Here is a 23,013-nt window from a genome sequence, read left to right on the forward strand (position 1 = left end):
TCAGCAATTTGCTAAAGAAATTAGGTCATCGTCTTTCTTTGTTTAATCGCATATTTCATATGTTAGACAATAGAACTCGCATAGCCTTCTACAATGGGCTAGTGCTGCCACACCTGGACTATGCCGACACAGTGTGGGGAGATCAATCCGGTCTAAAATCAGAAATGGAAAAATTGCAAAGTTTTCAGAACAAATTTGCGAAGAAAATTAAATTAGGCACGATGTCTTCTTCAGAAGCTCTGAAGTGTCTGAATTGGCTCCCTCTGGCTGGAACTGAGACGTCTATTTCATCGTTGTACCACCGTAGAAAATGCAATCAAAGGAGACATTCCGCAACATTTTGAAAGTTTTAAATCGACATTGAGAAGTTCGCATGGCTACAACACTAGAAATAGCTACTTACCTAGACTGCCTAAACCTAAAACGGAATGCGGAAAGAGGGTGTCCTACTTCTGTTTTATAAATGACTGGATGTCCCTCCCAGTATTTTTAAGAAGGCCAATGCCATGCACAATTTTTAAGAAAAACCTTACAAGATTCTTAATGGATAAATATTTTAAATGTTGGATAAAACTTTAGATATACGCCGTTTTAGATCTGTGACAATTGTATTTCTTATTTAGTTTTTAATACTTTTTATTTTTACGGAGGACCTCCCTGAAAACCACGTATTTACGTGACGGGCGCTTCCTCCTTAAAGATTATTATTATTTTATTATTATTATAACGAATAAAATCCCTTTAAGCCGGGTTATTAATTAGATAACCTGGTTAGCAGATTTGTTCTGTGATTTTACCATGGAACTCAACAAAAAGGCGAGAGCCAACACAAAGAATATAAGCGAAACATTTTCACTCTCAGCGCCCTCTGATATGAAATGGCAGACGAATCAATCAGCATAAAGTGAACAACTTTCCATCTCTGTTTATTTTGTTTTAGAACACGAAAATTCAGGATTTTCAACAGCTCTTGTTATCAAAAGTGTTTACAATGCACAATGAGAACTTTTAGTCTATGGATTATGATACGCTAACTGAACAACTGCGGTGAACTTCTAATATCTCCTTAAAACATCGTTATCTTGTACAGCGATCTGGTGTGGAGAATTTAGACCATTATAATTGGAGACGAGCCATTTGGTCTTTGAAGAAATTCTCTTAATAACTTTTGTCGAAAAAAGTAAATATTTTTATCTGTGCGAGGAAAAGTTTCGTAAGGAAGAATTCAGCCCACTTTCTATCATTTTACTGAGTTTTTCAAAAATAAGATGGTTGTCATGTAAACTGTGAGTTGACAGAAAATTGTCGTTGGCTAATACTAAATAAGAAAAACGCAGATTCACTCAATATAAACACGATGGAATGAAAACAAAATAAATGACAGCGAGTTGTTGAGGATTTAGGAAATAAGTGACCTGTCAGCTTTTTGTTAAAACCATTCTCGTGTAGCTTCATGACTTTGTATCGTTACCATCTACTGCAAGTCAAGTTTGAAAGGCAAAATAGCGGTTGACTAAAACCGTATCTGAGTATGTTGTACAGAATTATGCAAAAGCCACTGACGAGACTTAGTTTGACTAATTATCTTTTCAACTTCCGAACTCCTATCTATTTCTATAGTTTTCCTTCGAGGAAAATCATTTTTATGGGTACTTTTTGAGTAAAAATATCAGAGGGGGATGTACGAGACAGCGTTAACACCACGAAGAATACTTGCTTTTCGGCGTAACAAGGTGCAACGAAAATAGTAGCAATTGCTTTGAAAATATTATTCTATTTCATACGCGGAAGTAGACTTAACCCTGAGAACAACATTGACTGACTAGGGTGTCACTGGGAAAAAATAATTTCTCCTCGCTGATAAGGTTACTTCTTGATTAAAGTGATAAGTGAAAATATTTACTTTGGTTCGTTTGAAATCCGTCCAAGTCGATCAAACGGCTTACACTGCTTCATAATCCTGGGTTGATTCCGTGTAGCGCTATGCTGATGTGTCCAGATGATCAGAAATAGATATCGCGTATTGATTGTCAACTGTCCGATCATTCAGTTTACTAAAACCGTTCAAGCTGAACTGATAAATTATGGGCTCATGAATTTTAGAGCTGTGATCGTAGTTCATGGCAACATAAAAGAATTAATTGAGAAAGTTACCGAGAGCAGGAAAGAATTTTCAAGGTCCATATGGTTTGTTTACCCTCTTTACTGTCACAGAGCAAAAAAATGTTGTGAATGGTGAAAGACAGTGATATTCTGAAACGGATACGTTCGTTTTCGGTCGAAGCATCGATATGACACAAATTTGAGTCTTCAAGCCCCATAATAAGGAAGGTACTATTTTGGTTAACTCTAAGGGCTCCCCGTCACACTTCGTAGAATTTTACATACTTCATGTAGGAAGGGATTGAAGGGATTACTCGACAATAGATACTAATAACACAATAATGTTACTGTTTACTGATGAAATATGTAAACAAAACGTAGAGTACAAGAAGCCGTCTCGATATTAGAGAAAAACGTAAACACTTGCGTTCTTTCGCAAATAGAATACAGTTCCATAATTCATTTGACTAGTGTAGAGAATGATATTGAGATCAAGTTGGCTTCCATGGCTTTTTTTTTTTTTTTTTTTACAAAGTTACAAAGTTACAGTTATAAAGTTACATTTTCATTTTCTAAATATATCAAATGTTTAGAAATTCTCGGACTGGCGGTCGGCAAAATCACTCGGTAAAGATACACATTCAATCGACGAATCGATGAGGGAGGACCTCAAAACACGATGTTAATTAGTTTAGTTTTAATTAGTTTGATTAAAATTCAAACATTTGGTAACGCAAGAAAAGTTTCCCAATTGTTTCTTATACTTTAAAAACGAGTACGCACGAGATGGAAAACATTGTTCTGTTAAGCTCCTTTTAGGAAGAATCAACCCCTTCCACACATTAATAATTGCTTTTCATGCTGTCAGAATGTCAACTTGTAACTCTCTACGGTTTCTAAACATACATTATTCTGATAAGCCGGAAGTTTTCATGGACATGGTCATTAAACAAGGAAAACTCCTACCCAGTCCTCGTGCGTTCACACGGAGGTTAGGATAAAGCTAAAGGCAGGCGCGTCGCCCGCGATACGAAGAGCTCCTACCCAGTCCTCCAGTCCCAGAGCTCGCGAGATGCGGTCAAAATTATTGTTGTTAGCGCAGGAATCTGTTCTCCCTCTTTCCTTTGCCGTCGTGTCCTGGCTACGCAGGCCATCTGAATATACTGAGTTGACTGAGGAACAGAGTAATATTTGGCTGAAATACTGAAAACGTTATACTTGAAATTGTTTTTGCTGAATTAGTAAATGCACCGAGCGAGAGGGGAGCGGATGGCGGATGCAGCTTACACTTCACACGTGCTTGGGATGCAATCGAGGCTCAGCTTCAGAACGAGGTATGCCAAGCCAGATGTGGTCGCAGTAAACGGGTGACGCTATATCGAAGGCGTTCGTCGAGGGTAAGAGTAAACAGTAATTTTGGTCAGCAGGCAAATTATGAAACCCGCGAGTACGAGTATTGCGAAATCCCGCGAAAGGATGACATTTAAATACCGAAGACAATTTTTGACTAAGACACTAGAATGCGTTATGATGGCGACGACTCAGTAAATAAATGAAAATAATATATGTTTACTGCGCTTTCATAAAATGTATCAAAGCGTTCTTCGCAGTAATAAATCCTACTTATCTAGTAGGTGGAAATAAGGCCTGAAAAAAGTTTAGGTCCGTACGGGATTTGAACCTATGACCTCTGCGATACCGGTGCAGTGCTCTACAAACTGAGCTAACAAGCCAACTGGGAGCAGGTCATTATGTTGGTTCGTATTAAACCCGCCAATAAATTTGAATAAATGAAAATCATATATGTTTACTGCGGTTTCATAAAATATACGAAAGCGTTCCTCGCTGTAATAAACCCTATTTATCTAGTAGCGACTAAGTACTGTAGACATGACTTGTTGACTTGCCCTGTTCTGCCAACAGAAGAGCGAATATGATAGGCATGCAATGTCTACTTTCAGTGCTTATAACAAGTCTAAAATTATTAAGTCGTAAGTGAAAAAAGCTGTTCCTTCAATTTAAAACGGCAGTCACTTTGAGAATAAAGTAACCCTTTAGTTGCCTGTCATTATATTTGTAGTGAGGTCGCTGACACCAAAATGGGCTGGCTTTCTCTCTCTTGGCGTTGCATCGAGCTGGTGCACTTAAAACAGAAGGATGGGTACAAGTGCGGAATTCTCATTTGTCTCACGCTCTGCACCCACACGCGACATTTAGTTTTTAAGTTCAATACAGAAGTCACTATTCTCATTAAATCATGAGGTGTTAAGGTACGAAATATTTACCCTCACATGGTAACTAGGAAGAAAGTGCATTCGATTAAATATACCTTAGCAACCACTGAATTATTTCTGCCTTAAAAGGAATTTAACGGAATATTGCAAATTCTTCACTCATTTTTCCCAATGATTGATTGTTGTTTTCGATCGTTTCTTTCAGATTGCTAGATGTTTGTGTGAAGAGTCCTCCGTAGATGCAGCTTTCGAGATAGCAACCGTGAACTTGCACTAATAACGTCTATGGTGTTAGGCTGTTGTTACGATGACATCCACGAGTAAGTAACCTAAGTCATAGCTTGTTTCCAAACTACATATCCTTTAATCTTGCTAAGCATTGCGTTCAAAGTATGAGACCTGACCCAAAAAGAAAGAAGACATACTTAAGTGAATGATAATGAAATACTTGTTCCGTCCGCTGTAGGAGAAATATCAACGTCTGCATAGTGTGCCATGACGACGATGGAGAAGATTGGCTGGGATACGACAGTTGTGGCCAGTACTTCCACGCAAGTTGCATCAAAGTGGATTTGATTTCTCAGACTCCCTCCAGCTTTGTCTGCCCTTGTTATATTCACAACATCGTTGCGCGGGATTAGTGACGTAAATTGATGGTGGAGAATATTCTTCCCAGTGTGGGGCTGGGTTAAGACTAAGCTAGGGTGTGTACAATTCATGAAATTCCCGTTATTTCAAGAATTCTTTGACGCTAAAGTGTCGACAAGTTTTTCGCGTTACGTAAGTGAAAAATTGACTCAACTCTGAAAGGAGAATCTCCCTCAAAATTTACTCTTAAGAGTCGAAGTTACAGTCCAAAATTCAAACGTTACTGTTAGGTTTATTGGCACACTGATAACCTTGTAAATAGCTCAAACATACTGAAAACATTTTCATTCGTTTTTGTATTTCTTCATCCTTTGTTCAGTACGATTTTACGCACTTCGGGTTGAAACTTTTCGGGAGGAACACGTGCTACAGCGTACACAACGTATTTCAACTTTAACCGCTGTACTATAAACTTGTGTGTTCGACCCTCGACGAACGCCTTCGATATAGGTAAAGCGTCCATGTAAGGGCCATAACAGGTCCCAATAACTAATACCTATTAATACTATGTATTAAAGACTTCATGTAAACAACATCATATGTCCTAGATGACTCCTCTACCCGCTGTTAATTTACTAACATTGACTACCACAAGCTATCACAGGCTATCACTGGCTATCATTGGATATCACAGGCTATCACTGGCTATCACTGGCTATCACTGGTTATCACGAGCTATCACTGGCTATCACTAGCTATCACTGGCTATCACTAGCTATCACTAGCTATCACTAGCTATCACAGGCTATCACTGGCTATCACTGGCTATCACTGGCTATCACTGGCTATCACTGGCTATCACCAGCAATCACTAGCTATCACAGGCTATCACAGGCTATCACTGGCTATCACTGGCCATCACTAGCTATCACAGGCTATCACTAGCTATCACTAGCTATCACTGGCTATCACTGGCTATCACTAGCTATCACTGGCTATCACTAGCTATCACTGGCTATCACAGGCTATCACTGGCTATCACTGGATATCACTAGCTATCACTGGCTATCACAGGCTATCACTGGCTATCACTAGCTATCACTGGCTATCACTGGCTATCACTAGCTATCACTGGCTATCACAGGCTATCACTGGCTATCACTAGCTATCACTGGCTATCACAGGCTATCACAGGCTATCACTGGCTATCACTGGCTATCACTGGCTATCACTAGCTATCACTGGCTATCACAGGCTATCACTGGCTATCACTGGATATCACAAGCTATCACTGGCTATCACAGGCTATCACTGGCTATCAATAGCTATCACTGGCTATCACTGGCTATCACCAGTTATCACGAGCTATCACTAGCTATCACAAGCTATCACTGGCCATCACTAGCTATCACTGGCTATCACTGGCTATCACTGGCTATCACTAGCAATCACTAGGTATCACAGGCTATCACAGGCTATCACTGGCCATCACAAGCTATCACTGGCTATCACAGGCTATCACTGGCTATCACTGGATATCACTAGCTATCACTGGCTATCACAGGCTATCACTGGCTATCACTAGCTATCACTGGCTATCACTGGCTATCACTAGCTATCACTGGCTATCACAGGCTATCACTGGCTATCACTGGCTATCACTATCTATTACTGACTATCACAGGCTATCACTGGCTATCACTGGCTATCACTGGCTATCACTAGCTATCACTGGCTATCACAGGCTATCACTGGCTATCACTGGATATCACAAGCTATCACTGGCTATCACAGGCTATCACTGGCTATCAATAGCTATCACTGGCTATCACTGGCTATCACCAGTTATCACGAGCTATCACTAGCTATCACTAGCTATCACAAGCTATCGCTGGCCATCACTAGCTATCACTGGCTATCACTGGCTATCACTGGCTATCACTAGCAATCACTAGGTATCACAGGCTATCACAGGCTATCACTGGCCATCACAAGCTATCACTGGCTATCACAGGCTATCACTGGCTATCACTAGCTATCACTGGCTATCACTGGCTATCACTAGCTATCACTGGCTATCACAGGCTATTACTGGCTATCACTAGCTATCACTGGCTATCACTGGTTTTCACTAGCTATCACAGGCTATCACGGGCTATCACTTGCTATCACTGGTTATCACTGGCTATCACTGGCTATCACTGGCTACCACCAGCTATCATTAGCTATCACAGGCTATCACTGGCTATCACTAGTTATCCCTAGCTATCACTATCACTGGCTATCACTGGCATCACTAGCTATCACCGACTATTACTAGCTATCACTAGCTATCGCTGGCTATCACTTGCTATCACTGGCTACCACTAGCTGTCACTAACTATCACAGGCTATCACTGGCTATCACTAGTTATCCCTAGCTATCACTGACTATCACTGGCTATCACTGGCTATCACTAGCTATCACTAGCTATCACTGGCTATCACTAGCTATCACTAGCTATCACTGGCTATCACTTGCTATCACTGACTATCACTGGCTACCACTAGCTATCACTAGCTATCACAGGCTATCACTGGCTATCACTGGTTATCCCTAGCTATGACTGACTATCACTGGCTATCACTAGCTATCACTAGCTATCACTGGCTATCACTAGCTATCACTGGCTATCACTGGCTATCACCAGCTATCACTAGCTATCACTGGCTATCACTGGCTATCACTGACTATCCCTAGCTATTACTGGCTATCACTAGCTATCACTGGCTATCACTAGTTATCCCTAGCTATCACTGACTATCACTGGCTATCACTAGCTATCACTGGCTATCACTAGCTATCACTCACTATCACTAGCTATCACTGGCTATCACCAGCTATCACTGGCTATCACTAGCTATCACTGGCTATCACTGGCTATCACTGGTTATCACGAGCTATCACTGGCTATCACTAGCTATCACTGGCTATCACTAGCTATCACTAGCTATCACAAGCTATCACTGGCCATCACTAGCTATCACTGGCTATCACTGGCTATCACTGGCTATCACTGGCTATCACTGGCTATCACCAGCAATCACTAGCTATCACAGGCTATCACAGGCTATCACTGGCTATCACTGGCCATCACTGGCCATCACTAGCTATCACTGGCTATCACAGGCTATCACTGGCTATCACTAGCTATCACTGGCTATCACTGGCTATCACTGGCTATCACTAGCTATCACTGGCTATCACAGGCTATCACTGGCTATCACTAGCAATCACTAGGTATCACAGGCTATCACAGGCTATTACTGGCCATCACTGGCCATCACAAGCTATCACAGGCTATCACTGGCTATCACTAGCTATCACTGGCTATCACTGGCTATCACTAGCTATCACTGGCTATCACTGGCTATCACTAGCTATCACTGGCCATCGCAAGCTATCACTAGCTATCACTGGCTATCACTGGTTATCACTAGCTATCACTGGCTATCACGGGCTATCACTTGCTATCACTGGTTATCACTGGCTATCACTGGCTACCACCAGCTATCATTAGCTATCACAGGCTATCACTGGCTATCACTAGTAATCCCTAGCTATCACTTACTATCACTGGCTATCACTGGCTATCACTAGCTATCACCGAGTATTACTAGCTATCACTAGCTATCACTGGCTATCACTTGCTATCACTGGCTACCACTAGCTGTCACTAGCTATCACAGGCTATCACTGGCTATCACTAGTTATCCCTAGCTATCACTGACTATCACTGGCTATCACTGGCTATCACTAGCTATCACTAGCTATCACTGGCTATCACTAGCTATCACTAGCTATCACTGGCTATCACTTGCTATCACTGACTATCACTGGCTACCACTAGCTATCACTAGCTATCACAGGCTATCACTGGCTATCACTGGTTATCCCTAGCTATGACTGACTATCACTGGCTATCACTAGCTATCACTAGCTATCACTGGCTATCACTAGCTATCACTGGCTATCACTAGTTATCCCTAGCTATCACTGACTATCACTGGCTATCACTAGCTATCACTGGCTATCACTAGCTATCACTGACTATCACTAGCTATCACTGGCTATCACTAGCTATCACTGGCTATCACTGGCTATCACTGGCTATCACTGACTATCCCTAGCTATCACTGGCTATCACTAGTTATCCCTAGTTATCCTTAGCTATCACTGACTATCAGTGGCTATCACTAGCTATCACTGGCTATCACTAGCTATCACTGGCTATCGCCAGCTATCACTCGCTATCACTAGATTGTATTATTTTGTTACTTTCAACTTGTATTTTGCAGAAAGGTGTAATAACAGCGAAATTCAAACAGCTCTTCTCTTCAAAATGAAGCAGACTAAACCCGAAAGAAAAAATTGGAAAAGGAAAGATTAGAAGGTTATTCTTCCTTGGAAAAATTCAACACTTTTCTAGAAAATGAAAAAACAGAGGACGATAAACCATCGGCTTTTAATACCGGCCTCTCATTTACTCAAATAATTTTTCAATACCGCTTCGAGGCAGAAACATCTTCGTTTAATTAGTCTTTACTGGATGCTGGAATAAATTACAATTCAAGGCAATTGACTAAGTTTATTGCCATAGACTTAAGCTACAGTATCTGTTTTTTTAGTCAAGATATTTTTATTCAAAGAGCTTTTTGGTCCCTTTTTCTTTTTTGCTCGAATTCTTACAATCGTATACCTCTCAATGGATTTCCTGCCTGGAATTCTATTCTTCTTCAGCCATTCGTGGTTTCGGCAGATTCTACTTTTCAATTGTCGTTTTCTTAAGGCTATTGACTTGTTTTCTTTTTCCTTTCTCATTCCTATAGTGGTCAAATTTCGACTAAATCTAAGGGGCTTTTTTTGCTTATGATTTCTTTTATTATTATTATTATTATCATTTATTTTTCGTCTTTTTGGCATAAACTTATTTTTCCTATTAATTATATTGGAAGGATTTGTATTCACGTATTGTGAAGACCATTCACGCATTGGTCTTCACATTCATAGTCGCCGATGCTCCAGCCAAGCACACAATTAGGATGCCATACCCATGTTCGACCTTGACCGACGGAGGCCTACCACCATTTGCTTAAAGATGTTAAGGCAGAATTCATCAAAATGGTGGAAAAAATTCAAGAGCTTACAACGAAAGAAATAGTAGTTTATTCCATCCAGCTAGGAAAAGTACGATAAGAATTTCTCCCAGCAAATTCATGATAGGAGCGAAAAAATAACTTTTGCCAGGAACTTTAAAAACTTTTGCCAAGAAATTTTTCTTAGCCTTGTTATAAAGCAGGAGCTGAATTCCCACTCCGATGATCAATTTTTAGATGATTTTGCTTTTTCCGCATTAAGAAATATACTTTTACAGCAGCAATTCAAAAGAATTATAGGTTCCTGTTTTACTATAGAATTTTTGCCAGGAAAATGAATTGCGAATAAAGCAACAGAATTTTTCAATCTATACAATACCAATTTCTTGTATTTTTAGTTTCCCAGGAGATTATACCAACAGCTTTTTCACCGAACAGGTCCCGACGCAGCCTTCGACCGCTCCTGAAAAATGCGAAGAGCTTTGCTTGTGACACAGGCACGCCAGGCTCAGAATCAATAAAGTAACATTTATTTGGCATACAAGTTTGTAACAATACGTTCTGGTAATATGGATGAAAAAATCATGCCATAACTAAATACGAGTCTAACTCTTTGTTTTGTTAGAACCACTAAAGATCCTAACTTTTTGTCAAGGTTCGAGGTTTTCATGTCGAGGGCGAGGGTAAAATTTTCGAGGGTACCTCTTTTTTAATAAAGAAAAATTACACCTAATTTAACTAAAATAACTAAACTAATTAAATAAAAATGAGGTAGTAATAGGAAGTGGATAATCCCAATAAGTTGAACAAGACGCTGATTAAAATTCAAGATACGTGCCACTTTTTCTTGTTGGCAAGAGTCAAGTAGGAATATACTCCTTGGGGAGTGACGCCCAAATAATTAAAAATCATAATAAAATATGAAGAAAGAAACGAGTGTTAAGAACATTTTAAAATACAAATAAGTTTCAAATAAGTTTCAAATAAGCGTTTCTTAAATCAGTTAAGGGTAAAAAAATTTTTTCCTGACGTTTCGGTCGCAGTCACGGACCTTCTTCTGGGGAAGTGAAAGACAAATTTCACACGAAAAACACAGATATATAAGTAAGACGCTGATTAAAATTGAAGATACGTGCCACTTTTTGACTATACTCCTTGGGGAGTAACGCCCCCTCGCCTCGTTCCAAAGAAACGAGTGTTTGTAACATGACTACAGCACACGTGATTTTTGCCACAACCCACCCTATGAGTATCGCTATCATATTCAAGACATTACTAAAAAATGACTTTGTCAGACACCAAACCCGCCCCTAATTCCTGAATTCTACACTCTAGCTAAAATACACAAGCCTGCACCAGTCGGCATACCGATAGTATCGGGGTGCGATGGCCCTACGGAGAAATTATCATAATTTGTCGACAAACTCCTTCAGCTGATTGCATAAAAGATAAAGTCGTACATTAATTAAAGATACGAAAGACTTCGTCAATTTCATAGAAAATACGAAAGTACCAGAGGAAGTAATACTTGTTTCAGTGGACGTGACGAGCTTATACACAAATATACTGCAAGGGGAGGGAATAGAAACTGTATGCAGAGCATACGAACTATTCCATAGAAACGAAACTCCTATCCCTGCACAACTACTAAAACAAGGGATTAGACTAATTCTGCAAGAAAATTCTTTCCAGTTTAATGGAAAAAACTACCTTCAAACACATGGGCACGAAAATGGCTTTCGCCTTTTCTAATATATTAATGAATAAGGTAGAGAAGAAAATCCTTAACAAAAGCCTGCTAAACCCCTTTGTTTGGAAACGCTACTTAGACGACATCTTCTCGCCATGGAATACAAACAAAGCAGAAATAGAAAGCTTCACTGAACAAGCAAACAATCATCACTCAACGACAAAGTATACGGCTGAAATTTCCGATAAGGAAATAACATTCCTGGACACCTACACCTTCAAAGGCGAAAGATTCAAAAAAGAAAAAATCCTTGATGTGCGTACTCATTTTAACCAAACTGAAACATTTCAGTATACGCATTTTAGTTCCTTTCACCCACAAGGGTTTAAAAAAGGCTTCATTAAAGGGGAGGCCCTAGGACTACTGAGAACAAACTCTTCCAAAACAAAATTCGAAGAGAAAATTGAGAATTTCAAAGCAAATCTGCTAATGATTGGCTACCCGAAGGCCCTCATTAACACAAACCCCTCAGAGATCAATGTCAAAAACAGGAAACGAAATCTTGTTACCTTGTTCCTGTCATATCGTGATTGACAAGTGTTTGGAATGTGCCTTGATTATTTTATAAGATATAAAACGCTCGGACCAACACGCCACGTCGCACTCTGACACTCTAGCGCAGAAAATGGATTGCTCGATCAGCTCCACGCCTTCAAACGACGAAGAAGCTAGAGAGGTCGTAGATCACTACAAACTTGTTGCTAGAGATGGCGTACTAGGGTTCGAAAGAGCCTCCGGATTTGAGTGTGTAACCAATTTTGTTATAAACGTGTGTGGTTACGTTGCTGATGATGGACAAGTCATGGGTTATGTTCTAAACCTGGATCTCGCCGTCACAGATCCTCAAAACGATGGAGCAGTTCACAACAAGTAAGAAACAATTAGGGCAGCTTTGTTGCATATGCAAAAAAAAAAAAAATAGGTTTGCGGATTTTTTTTTTCTGGCAGTACTACTCAGAGATAAGGTTGATAAATGCGAAAAAATCTAAAAATATCTCTTAAAATGCAAGCCATCCAAGGCAAAATGCTGTTCCTCTTTTCTTATATCGTAGTCCTGGAGTTGAAAACATTATATTTATGGCTTTCCTACTGATCCTCCCCGTGTTTTTTCGAAGGTTCAATTTCGTTCGGCAGTTATATTTTAATACTTAACTCGTTGCGATCTAATAATATACATGAAAAAGTTTCTAATTTCTTATTGATTAAGATGAATGCGGTTTTCATTTAATTTAGTGCAAATGAGAGCTACATTCAAACCTATTAAGCGATCACCCTCCGGAATGAGCCAACTTACCACTTAATGAGGGGGCTTGGGTTCTCTGGGAAAGCGGAAAACCGACGAAAAATGTAAGCAAAACCGAAAACCACGTGCAAACCTGACAAAACCGCTACATTTTCACCTCCAAAGGGGTCAAAAAGAAAAAAACGACAACCGCATCAGAGTTTTCGCAAAAACCGAAAACCGAACGCAAAAACACGTAAAATCCGCAAACCGCTCTGAAAATCAAAACCGAAAAAGCGAACTTTTTTCGCACAAAAACCTAAAAACCGATCCAAAAAACAGCCAAAACCGCAGAAACGAAAATCTCAATGCCTCCCTCCTTCATAGACATTTACCGCATAAGAGAGGTTTCCCAAAATGTAGTATAATTGAAACATGTTTAATAAGGCTACGTGGTTTAGCGAGTTTCTAAAGAGGCCTACGAACTATGCAAAAGTAATCAAGGGTAAACGAGCAAACAGGTAAACTGAGGAGGTCGCTACGTTCTCGAGGTTCCTGGCGGATGTATCTTTAAAGGTGGCAGATTTTCTTTAGGTTGGCTGCAAGCGAAGTTAATAAATAGAATTTTACGTGCACTGCGGTGGGCCGTCGAAGGTCTATTAGCCCAAACAAAACCACTCTTATTAGTTTATTATGTATATCATGTTGTTCTGTATGAGCTGTTGAAAGAAACTAGACATGATGTGCGTATCATTGTGTCAAAATATCCTGAAATGACGCATTGTAATTGACTACGTGACAGCTTAATAGAGGTGAAATACAATAAAAATTAGCCAATTGGGAATTCTAAATGGTTACCGCCTCCACTTAATAGAGGTGACCGCTTAATTGAGTTCAAGTTTACATTTTGGAAATTTGATAAGTTTCCTTTTTAATAAAGGGTAACCGCTGAATAGAGGGCCAATTAAGAGAGGTTTGAATGTAATTCAGTGCACAATGGGTTTAATTCAGTGCAAAGAAAGAAACAAACCGGACATTCTGATTGGTCAGTATAATTGGTCAATGTCAATGTCCATATATTTTTGCACTGCGCGCGCGCTTTCTTCTGAATGATTATGATAAGCTGCCTCATATTTTTTCATGTATATTATCATGTATTATCATGTATATTATCATATCATGTACATTATCACATGATTTTTCTCGTGCAATTTGGAATAAATAGGCAATTGTAAAATTTTTTCAAATACCACAGATTGCACTCGCCCTACGTGCTCATGCAATGTTGTTAGCCTTTCAAAAAATCTACTCGTGCCTTTTTATTATAAATCGCAGGAGAAAAATCATTTGATTACCCAGACAAATATACTATAAAACAATTTTTTAGGAGATTCTTCCTCACCAACCGCCAGCTTGGCAACCACGGATCCATAATCCATGCTTTAACTAGCAAATCCAAGGCAGTTTGGGTGGCTCAATCATCAAAGGACACGTTCCTCCCTCAATATATGTATACAAGCTATGCACAGATTATGTAAAGGGAACGAACCCAAAACGTTTTACGCCTGTGAAGGTAAAAGAGTTGTCTAGATTTATTAGTTATTTACTGTAAGATAAAAATATTGCTTTTTGGTATGTAAATGAAATGAACCGCTCCACTCGATATCTACACCCACCCCCTCTCCCCCCTCCCCCCCTTGAAGGCCTATAATTTCTGAGGGGGAGGATTTCAAATACTATATATTTCTGATAGGGGTCAAACCCAAAGGGGTCAGAAGTACTCTTAACTGAAGTTCCCATGGGTAGTTTCTGAAAGGGGCTAAACTTCATACAAAGTTTCCAATGGTTTCTCTAGATAAATCCGTGGAAGGTATTAACTCCTCTAATCAGAAATTCCAGAAAGTGATTTCTGAAGGAGGTTGAAAATGTACTCTTCTGAAGGGGTGTTACAGGGAGGCCTTCAATAGAGGTGAGGGTGCGGATTTTCAATGGAATGGCCCGATGGCATGCTCATACTTTGTTAAAAGGTATTAAATATCACGTAGTCATTTGGGGCTTATGAAAGTTTATTATCCATCATTTCAATTTTTGTTTGTTTGTTTTTTTAGGTTATTGGAAAGCAAGATGACTCAAGTACTTGGGTTTTTAATAACCAAGTCCAAATCAATGGTTCAGGGGTTCTGATTCCAGAAAGTGAATTGACCTATGTGATCATTGAGGATGATGAAAAACTACCGGTGATTAATTGCATCACTGGAGGTAATTGATAATGAAGGAAAAATTTTATTACCAATCTTATCTTATCTTTATTATTGTTTGTTTCATACAAGCGAATTCCTAAGATTGGCCCAAGGCAGAGGCTTAAATGGCTTGTAAGAGACAGATACTATTTTTCAATAGTATCTTAGATAAACAGTAGGTTTATCTAAGGTATTCTAATCTAATCTAATCTAATCTAGATAATAAGCAATAATCGGGGTATATTAGAAGTTCATATAATTTTCACTAATTTACAAAGAGCAGTAAATTAATGGATTAAGATAAGCCTTTTGAATGTTACGAGGCAAGAATATTTTATTTCTATCTTTGATAATTTTTTTCAGACTTTGATGAAGGAGAATCTTTAAAGAATCTCTTTATGGCAGAAGCAAAAATTTTTAACAACTTCCCCCAGGTTCTCATGGTGCATGCTGCATCTGCAATTGCATCAAACTATGAGCTGGTTGTTCAAGAGTTTGATGGTTGCTCTATACCTGTACTCAAGGGTTGCCCTGTATCAGGAAAAACCACAGCCATGAAAGCTGCCCTGAGTGTTTTGGGGAAAAAAAATGACTGCATCAGTGGTAAGTTCAAATCAAAGTAGATATGTAATAGAACCTCTCCTATATCATGCATATAAAAGAAATTTGAACTGATGAGTGAAAAAAGTTACGCGATACCTATTTTATTAATTTTATGATTATTAATCAGTAGTATCAGTGTTACAGTGCCAAAAAGCACTATGAATCTATGGTATGTTATTTTCAGTTTTTTTTTTCCTCTTACCCATTTTTATCATATTGATGAAAAGCAGTAAGTGTTGCTGCATTTGCTTTTATTCTGTTTGGGTCATTACTTTCAGAGGCTACATCGAAATTCATTGAGACCAAGCAAGGAATCTCTACCATCCCTTTTGGATGGGATGATTGCTCTTGTGTTAAGACACTAAAAAACATGGCGGTGAATTCATACAATGCGGTAAATATGCTGAAGCCTGTATATCATAGGAGTTAACAGATAAATATATACATATATACCATTTTTCCAAAAGTCTGAGAATCAACTGTAGATATATTGATACAGTATAGGGTTTTTAAACAACACATGATTCTCTGTGACTCAAATTATCGTGTTTGTACACTTGTTGTAAGGATACAAGCTTAAATCTGCCTCACAAGTACATGAACAGAATTTTCTGATTCATAGACAATCATGCGTTGCCTTGTGTAATCACATTAAGCTCAACATAGGTGTATTGAGAGCTTTTAACAGTATTGTTAACCAATTACCATGATTAGGTCTATAGACATGTACGGTAAAACTGAATTTTGGCAGTCAAGTCTTGGTTTTTTGTTTCATGATTCCATTTATTCATACAGATAAATGATACCCACAAACAAAGAATTTTGTCGAGTTGACATAAATAAAACTTTGAATGTTATATTTATTTCATGGATTCATAGGATAACATTCAGTTTTTATTTTTCCTTAGTGTGGGAGTGCAAATGTAAGGAAAACCTACATTCCACATACAGTTCCACTGGTCACCACCAATCTTGATTTAGGAGATTTGAAGTAAGTTGTAAATTTTTTCAACTCTATTAATCTAATAAATTCTAGCTTAAATGTTAAAGTTGAAACAACTAAACACACGATTTCCTCTAACTCTGAGTTTTGCGCTAGTTCGCTCTACACTCATGTGTATCAAGAACTTTTCAACAGTATTCGCGCATCTGATGCTGAACTTTTTCAAAACATGCACACGTTTCTATGTTTTTCAATGTACTTTGGAAAATGGCTTTGCATGAAATTTTGTCAACTGATTAAATCACAACATGCCATTTGTGTTGACATTTTTTTAATAATTCCAAGCCTTGTTTTTTTATTTAGTCATTTTACAAAATTTCATGCAAATTCATTTTCCAAAGTAGAGTGAAAAACCTAGAAACATGTGCATCTTTTGAAAACCTCCAGCATTAGTGTTTTGTTGATTAAATATAAAAAAATGTAATGTTTGTAAAGATAGCTAACTTCCCCATCATACGCATTTAAGGATTTGTTAGATTATTTCCTTTCTTACTTTGCTAATTTATTAATAAATGCTATAGATATAAAAGCAGATGGCTTAGGATTATCTTCGAAGACCCTAACCCTAAGCTAGCTGGCATGGATCGCCATTCTGCAGAGAGAGGACTGAGGGAAGCCATGAAGACAGCACATAAAAGTGTGCGCGTCGTAACCATTAACACTTCAAACTACATTTACAATCGCATGCAAGATGAAGATTTTGCATCCATAGTTGCAAAGCTGGAAGATGACTTTCCAGATTTGGATCAGAGGGCAAGTGCTTCCTATTCCCTCTTGTTGTATGTCACTAAAAAGGTAAATAAAAAATAATTTTGTAATACACTTGAATCTCTATTAATCTTAACGCCTTGGGAAACTGAAAAAGTTTCTGCTATTTTAGGTTTCCCTGAACCCTGAATGGAAATGATTCTTGAAATAGACAATTAATTTAATGAAGATATTGCATAATTTGATTACAACCTTAACAATCAAGTACAAGTTTGGTTTAAGCAAAGATAAATAGCTATTCATTGATTAATTTATTAAACATTTCCCTGTCATGGATTCATTTTTCCTCTTGTAATCTTTGTATGCAGCTTGACCAAGTGATCTTGTACCCTTTATACTTTTTCACTTTAGTCATGCTGCATGCATTAAGCAAGTTACTCCACTAAAAAGTTGTTTTAATTTATAACATTAGCTTGAAATTGAGGTTCTAGCTAGCTAGCTTGCAATTCTGGTAATTACAGCTGACATCTATGATCATAGCCAATTAAAACTGCTTTGCAGAATACTTTAGAGAATTAATTATTGTTAATAACAAATCACAACCACAACCTCACCATAAATTCCATAACCATTCAATGATACATTTTGCTTTTCAGATGCTTCAGGATGTTGGTTTGAATAATTTCTTTGAGCTAGTAGAGAGGAAAATGTTTGAAGTTATCATACCAAGTTATATACAACTCCAGACGATGAAGCCATGTAAAGAAACAAGCATTAACCATACAAATGATGATGTCAGAGAATTCCTAGATTCATTCATGATAAAAAAATTGCTTCAGGGTGATCCAGAGGTGGTAAGTGTAACTAATTGAATATTCATAAAACATTAATAAACAAACAATATTAAATTGCTCAATTAATATATTTTTTAGTTTGAACCCTTGTTTGTAGAGCTTATATACATGAATAAATTATCAAACCATGTTGATCAGTTTTCTTCACTTATTTATCCTTTTTTAAAACAGGTCTTAAGGTTTTTTGATCAAGACTTCTCACCAACAAGTTGTGGTTGCAGAGAAACAATGGCATTCAATGTAAATGAATTGATCAAGTTTTGCTATGAAGGCCAAACCAGTCCACCGCCAAAAATAACTGGAATTTCGCTACGAAATTTCATTAAGACTCAGAAAATAGGCCATGCTTGCAAGGTCTATTTCAGGAAGAACTCTAGTCAAATGAATGCATTCCACATACAACAATCATGGTTCTCAGAAGAAACCTTAAAAGAACTACATAAAAGTAAGTCTCATGAGGAATGGCCATTTTTTAATTGCATGTGTCATAATCCATTACTAGTAAATAGCCAGTTTAGCTTAGTTGGTAGAGCAATGGTCTTGGTGAGGTTACTACACTTGCTCTCTTCTTATTTGCAAAAGGTAGATGTTTTAATTGAAACACTAATGTGTATGAATATTGATGAGGCTAAAGCTATTAAACAAGTGTGGCAACTTAACACATTAACGTTTTGTTTACTTTTGTTTCAGAATTTGGTAGAAGAAAAACAAAGATAAATCAGGGAAAGAATGGTTAGTAAAAAAGTGAATTGTTATATTATAAAAGCCTCTCTCTCTTTGGAGATGATATGATTTCAGTGAATCCGTTTCTGATTTAGGAAATTATTGACAACATGGATCCCACTAAAACTGGCTCACCTACATTTTAACCTGGCTGTTTGAACAAAAAAATTTTGATCATGTGATCAAATATTTACGTACCAATGGAATATTTTTGTGACGCGGGAACATTCCTTGGACATGCTTTCAAGGTGTTCTATTTAGCAACTCAAATAGTGGCAAACCCAAATTTTTGTCGTACTCAATGAAATTCTCAATGAAATTTAACATGAAGTTTATGAATAAAATTCATCATTCATAACAGCCAAATCCTACAAAAAGTCAAATTGATGACATTAATGTAACAGGCATCAAGGAAAGTTTTTTTTAACCAAAAGTTGGCTTCAAGAAAAATGGTTTCTGCCATATTTTAAGATGTTGAATTCTAGAGTGAAAACAACTATTTTGAATTTTTAAGACAGACAATTGCAAAAAGCCAATTCACAAGAATCTAAAGGTTTTTCTTTGTGGAAAACTTTAATAGACAAATGTTATTAATCATTGTTGCTTTGTACTTTCAGTTAATCAGCAATTAGATGGAGCTGTTAAGACAACCAGTGACAATGCACGAGAAGCTCAAGGTAACAGCATTTTATTTGTGAAAAACTTTGATAGTTATAGGCAAATATTATTAATAATTGCTGCTTTCTACTTTCAGCTAATCATCAATCAGATGGAGCCCTCGAGAAAACCCATGACAATGCACAAGAAGCTCAAGGTAACAGCATTTCTTTGTGAAAAACTGTAATAGACAAATGTTATTAATTAATCATTGTTGCATTTTTACTTTCAGCTAGTCATCAATTAGATGGAGCTATTGAGACAAACAGTGACAATGCACAAGAAGCTCAAGGTAAAGGCATTTGTTTGTGAAAAACTGTAATAGACAAAAGGTTATTAATCACTATTGCATTTTTACTTTCAGCTAGTCATCAATTAGATGGAGCTGTTGAGACAACCAGTGACAATGCACAAGATTTTCAAGGTAACCGCATTTTCTTTATGAAAAACTGTTCTACACAAATATTTATCACTGTTGCTTTTTACTTTCAGCTAATAGTCAATCTGATGCAGCCGTCAAGACAGCAAGTGACATTGCACAAGAAACTAGAGGTAACTGCATTTTTCCCACAAAACATTGAGCAAAATGTCCTTTAAAATGTTCTTTAGGCATTGGTTATATTTTAAAGTTGTTTTACAAAATATATAATATATATATAAAAATCTATTTTTTTCAGTTAAAAGAAGCAGGAGGAAAAGAATTGCTGCTGAATACCTGAAAGATTCCCTCTATCCAGTTTGCTTACCAGGTGGGATGATAGTCAAACTGACATGTTATAATTGAAGATAGAAGGCAATACCATGCTGCCATTGTTTACATGTTTATTCAAGCCTAATCCACCACTTACAACATCATTTACAACACAGTGAAATAAAATTTGAGTAGATTGAGCTCAAGAATTTTACAAATCGCCACTGATTTGACAAAAAGTTTTTTGAGAAAAGACGTAAGCTGTGCTTGAAATGGGCCAAATTTTCAAACAGCAACTAATACCTATAATCACTAGCTTTGAGAAAGGTTCTTCCAATCATGGTATTCTCTATTTCCAGGGAAACGAATCAGAGGAAAAACAGAAAAGAAGTGAGACCAACAAAGCCTGCGAGTTAAACATCAATCAACCTGGATCAAGAATTCACTCCAGAGACCAAATTTTTGCTTAAGCTTTTGCTCACCAGCGGATGGTAGTTATCTTAAATTTTTACATATTTAAATCTTTTATTGGAATTTGAAACACAAATAACAACCTTAAAATATTTAGGTATGATAAAAGAGTATTTTTTTGTGCATGTGGTAAGTGCACATACAATGTAGTTAAACTTGACTTAACCTGTTGTATTTTTAAGAAACAAGCTCATCATTTTATTTGTGATTTCACAAAAAGGCAATCTTTATAACAATTATTGGCATTCCTAAGTTAAGGGAACGTTTAAGCTACGGTTATTTTAAATAGAGGGCCAAACTCTACTTTTCATCTTTTTAAAGATTTTTTTCAGGTATTTTATACATTGATGTATTACATATCTCATATACATATGTACGTGACTACACTATGGTGATGTGCTATTCATAGAAAACCTATTCAGTACAATAAAATCAAAATCAATAAGTGAATTGCTTGAGTGGTCTGGAGAGTAGCAAGAATGGTGCAGGATTTTTAAACCAAGATTGGTGCTAATCACATCCATGTTTCAACTTCTCTCCTTTCTGTGTACCTTTAAATAGCTTTTAAAAAGATGAAGACCTTTAAAACCGAGCAGAATGGTTCCAGTCAACTTATGAAATGATTTTCATTTCATGGTTAGTAACCACCTCCAATTGACAAAAAATTCTATGAGAAAAGTCAAAATCCAATTGTCAAATGCTGGAATAAGTGTAAGGTTAGAGTGATTTTCATTGGAATATAGAAAAAATTTTTGTCAGTCAATTTTGAGCAACAATGACGTTGAAGAATTGCCTCGCTTTCATGGTGAAATAATGAGAATAATTTTGCATAAAAGTTAATCAGATGTTACCTTTTATTCCTTAGCAATGGATTTACAACCCATTTTAAATTCATGACTTTTGAAGTACTGGCATGTACGCATTCACAGGTTTAGTGACTCCTGCTAGCCATTAGGTAATATACGGATTCGAAAGAGCCTCTGAATTTGAATCTGTGAACAATTTCGTCATAAACCTGACTTATCTATCAAAGGATCATAATCAAATAATATTCTTTGCGACCTTTTTTGATAATTACAAATGGGAAAAATTTTACATGCCGAGAAATCGAATACGAAATGGCGGCGGAGCATACGTAGTGTGAAAGATTTGCGGAATTTAAAAATGGTTGCCGTACAAAGCTTTGTGTGAGAAATTACTACATCATTAAAAAACAAAATAAGCAATACTCACAAGAACTCCTATTATCCCCCTTTGTAAAGAAGTTCGGCCCCGGAAGGTCACTTTTCACTAATCATGGCCCCTCTGATGCTTTAAGTTCGCCTTTATTTACCATAATCCAAGTCTCACCACGCCGATATATGGTAGTTTTTTCAAAATGTCCACGAACGCCTTCTACGATGATCGATCGTCCATTTTAGACATATTTCAAGGCACAGAGAGCCTTTTAAGTTCGGCCGAAATAGCTGACAAAATCCCGTATTTCATGTTTTTCCAGGTATTCAACTCTTTAGGGAAACAAGCGCTTGCGTAAGCCAAAAAATGAGTCGAATTTGGTGAGGTATAGTAACTAACAAGAAAAACAGTCGCCATATTCAAAGGGCGTCGTAACATCGGTTTTTTAGCGAGTTTCCGCTGTACTGAAGCTGTTCATCGCATTGAGTGTGCTAATTTTGATGTTGCCCAACAATATCCTTAAATTCCACTGACTTCCAAAACATAGTAATCCTAAATTTGTAGCAGCGCTAATTTAAATTGAAAAATTTCTGAAAGACCCCCATTATAGGCATTTTTGAATTAGGAATAGAGAATTGAAAGTCCCTCATTACCATATACAGCGCCCACAACTGAATGTAGTAGAGATCCCGGCATGAAAAAGCAAGGAAAAACTTCAAAATAATCAAGTATTCGAAATAATATGGTGGATATTGCAGCTGACTTTAGTAATTATTATTTAATTTAAATCATTGCTTATCATTGCGAGGGGTTCATTATTAAGATTATAAGTGAAGTGAACGTAGCCTACTTAA

At 37.4% G+C, this 23,013-nt stretch overlaps 3 protein-coding genes and 2 long non-coding RNA genes across 6 annotated transcripts; 3 read left to right on the forward strand and 2 right to left on the reverse strand.

The window, feature by feature from the left end:
* Positions 1-9,474: 9,474 nt before the first annotated feature.
* Positions 9,475-14,544, reverse strand: LOC148742224 (uncharacterized). The gene is made up of 2 exons (XR_015990428.1): positions 14,436-14,544; positions 9,475-10,524 (listed from the first exon to the last, which is right to left on the reverse strand). It is a non-coding gene; the product is annotated as an uncharacterized LOC148742224 (long non-coding RNA).
* Positions 11,782-12,345, forward strand: LOC148742225 (uncharacterized). The gene has a single exon (XM_088735721.1). It carries the CDS (start codon positions 11,782-11,784, stop codon positions 12,343-12,345), a length of 564 nt encoding a protein of 187 aa, XP_088591847.1.
* Positions 14,545-15,296: 752 nt separating the features above from the next.
* Positions 15,297-22,593, reverse strand: LOC148742226 (uncharacterized). Its single transcript, XR_015990427.1, has 3 exons — positions 22,217-22,593; positions 18,202-18,279; positions 15,297-17,666 (listed from the first exon to the last, which is right to left on the reverse strand). It is a non-coding gene; the product is annotated as an uncharacterized LOC148742226 (long non-coding RNA).
* Positions 15,714-16,306, forward strand: LOC148742227 (uncharacterized). Its single transcript, XM_088729685.1, has 2 exons — positions 15,714-15,876; positions 16,155-16,306. Exons 1-2 carry the CDS (start codon positions 15,714-15,716, stop codon positions 16,304-16,306), a joined length of 315 nt encoding a protein of 104 aa, XP_088585811.1.
* LOC148742228 (uncharacterized) lies at positions 17,459-21,552 on the forward strand. 2 transcript variants are annotated; one of them, XM_088729489.1, is made up of 11 exons: positions 17,459-17,674; positions 18,244-18,441; positions 18,613-18,886; positions 19,132-19,173; positions 19,782-19,841; positions 19,919-19,978; positions 20,054-20,113; positions 20,186-20,245; positions 20,314-20,373; positions 20,499-20,570; positions 20,872-21,552. In XM_088729489.1, the coding sequence occupies exons 1-11, from the start codon at positions 17,459-17,461 to the stop codon at positions 20,904-20,906; spliced, it is 1,137 nt and encodes a 378-aa protein (XP_088585615.1). In that variant the 3' UTR covers positions 20,907-21,552. The 2 variants fall into 2 exon arrangements, with proteins under 2 accessions (XP_088585615.1, XP_088585619.1); XM_088729493.1 differs by lacking the exon at positions 20,054-20,113.
* Positions 22,594-23,013: the final 420 nt, after the last annotated feature.

The sequence above is a fragment of the Stylophora pistillata genome, chromosome 1, assembly GCF_964205215.1.
Source record: "Stylophora pistillata chromosome 1, jaStyPist1.2, whole genome shotgun sequence".
Lineage (NCBI taxonomy): Eukaryota > Metazoa > Cnidaria > Anthozoa > Scleractinia > Pocilloporidae > Stylophora > Stylophora pistillata.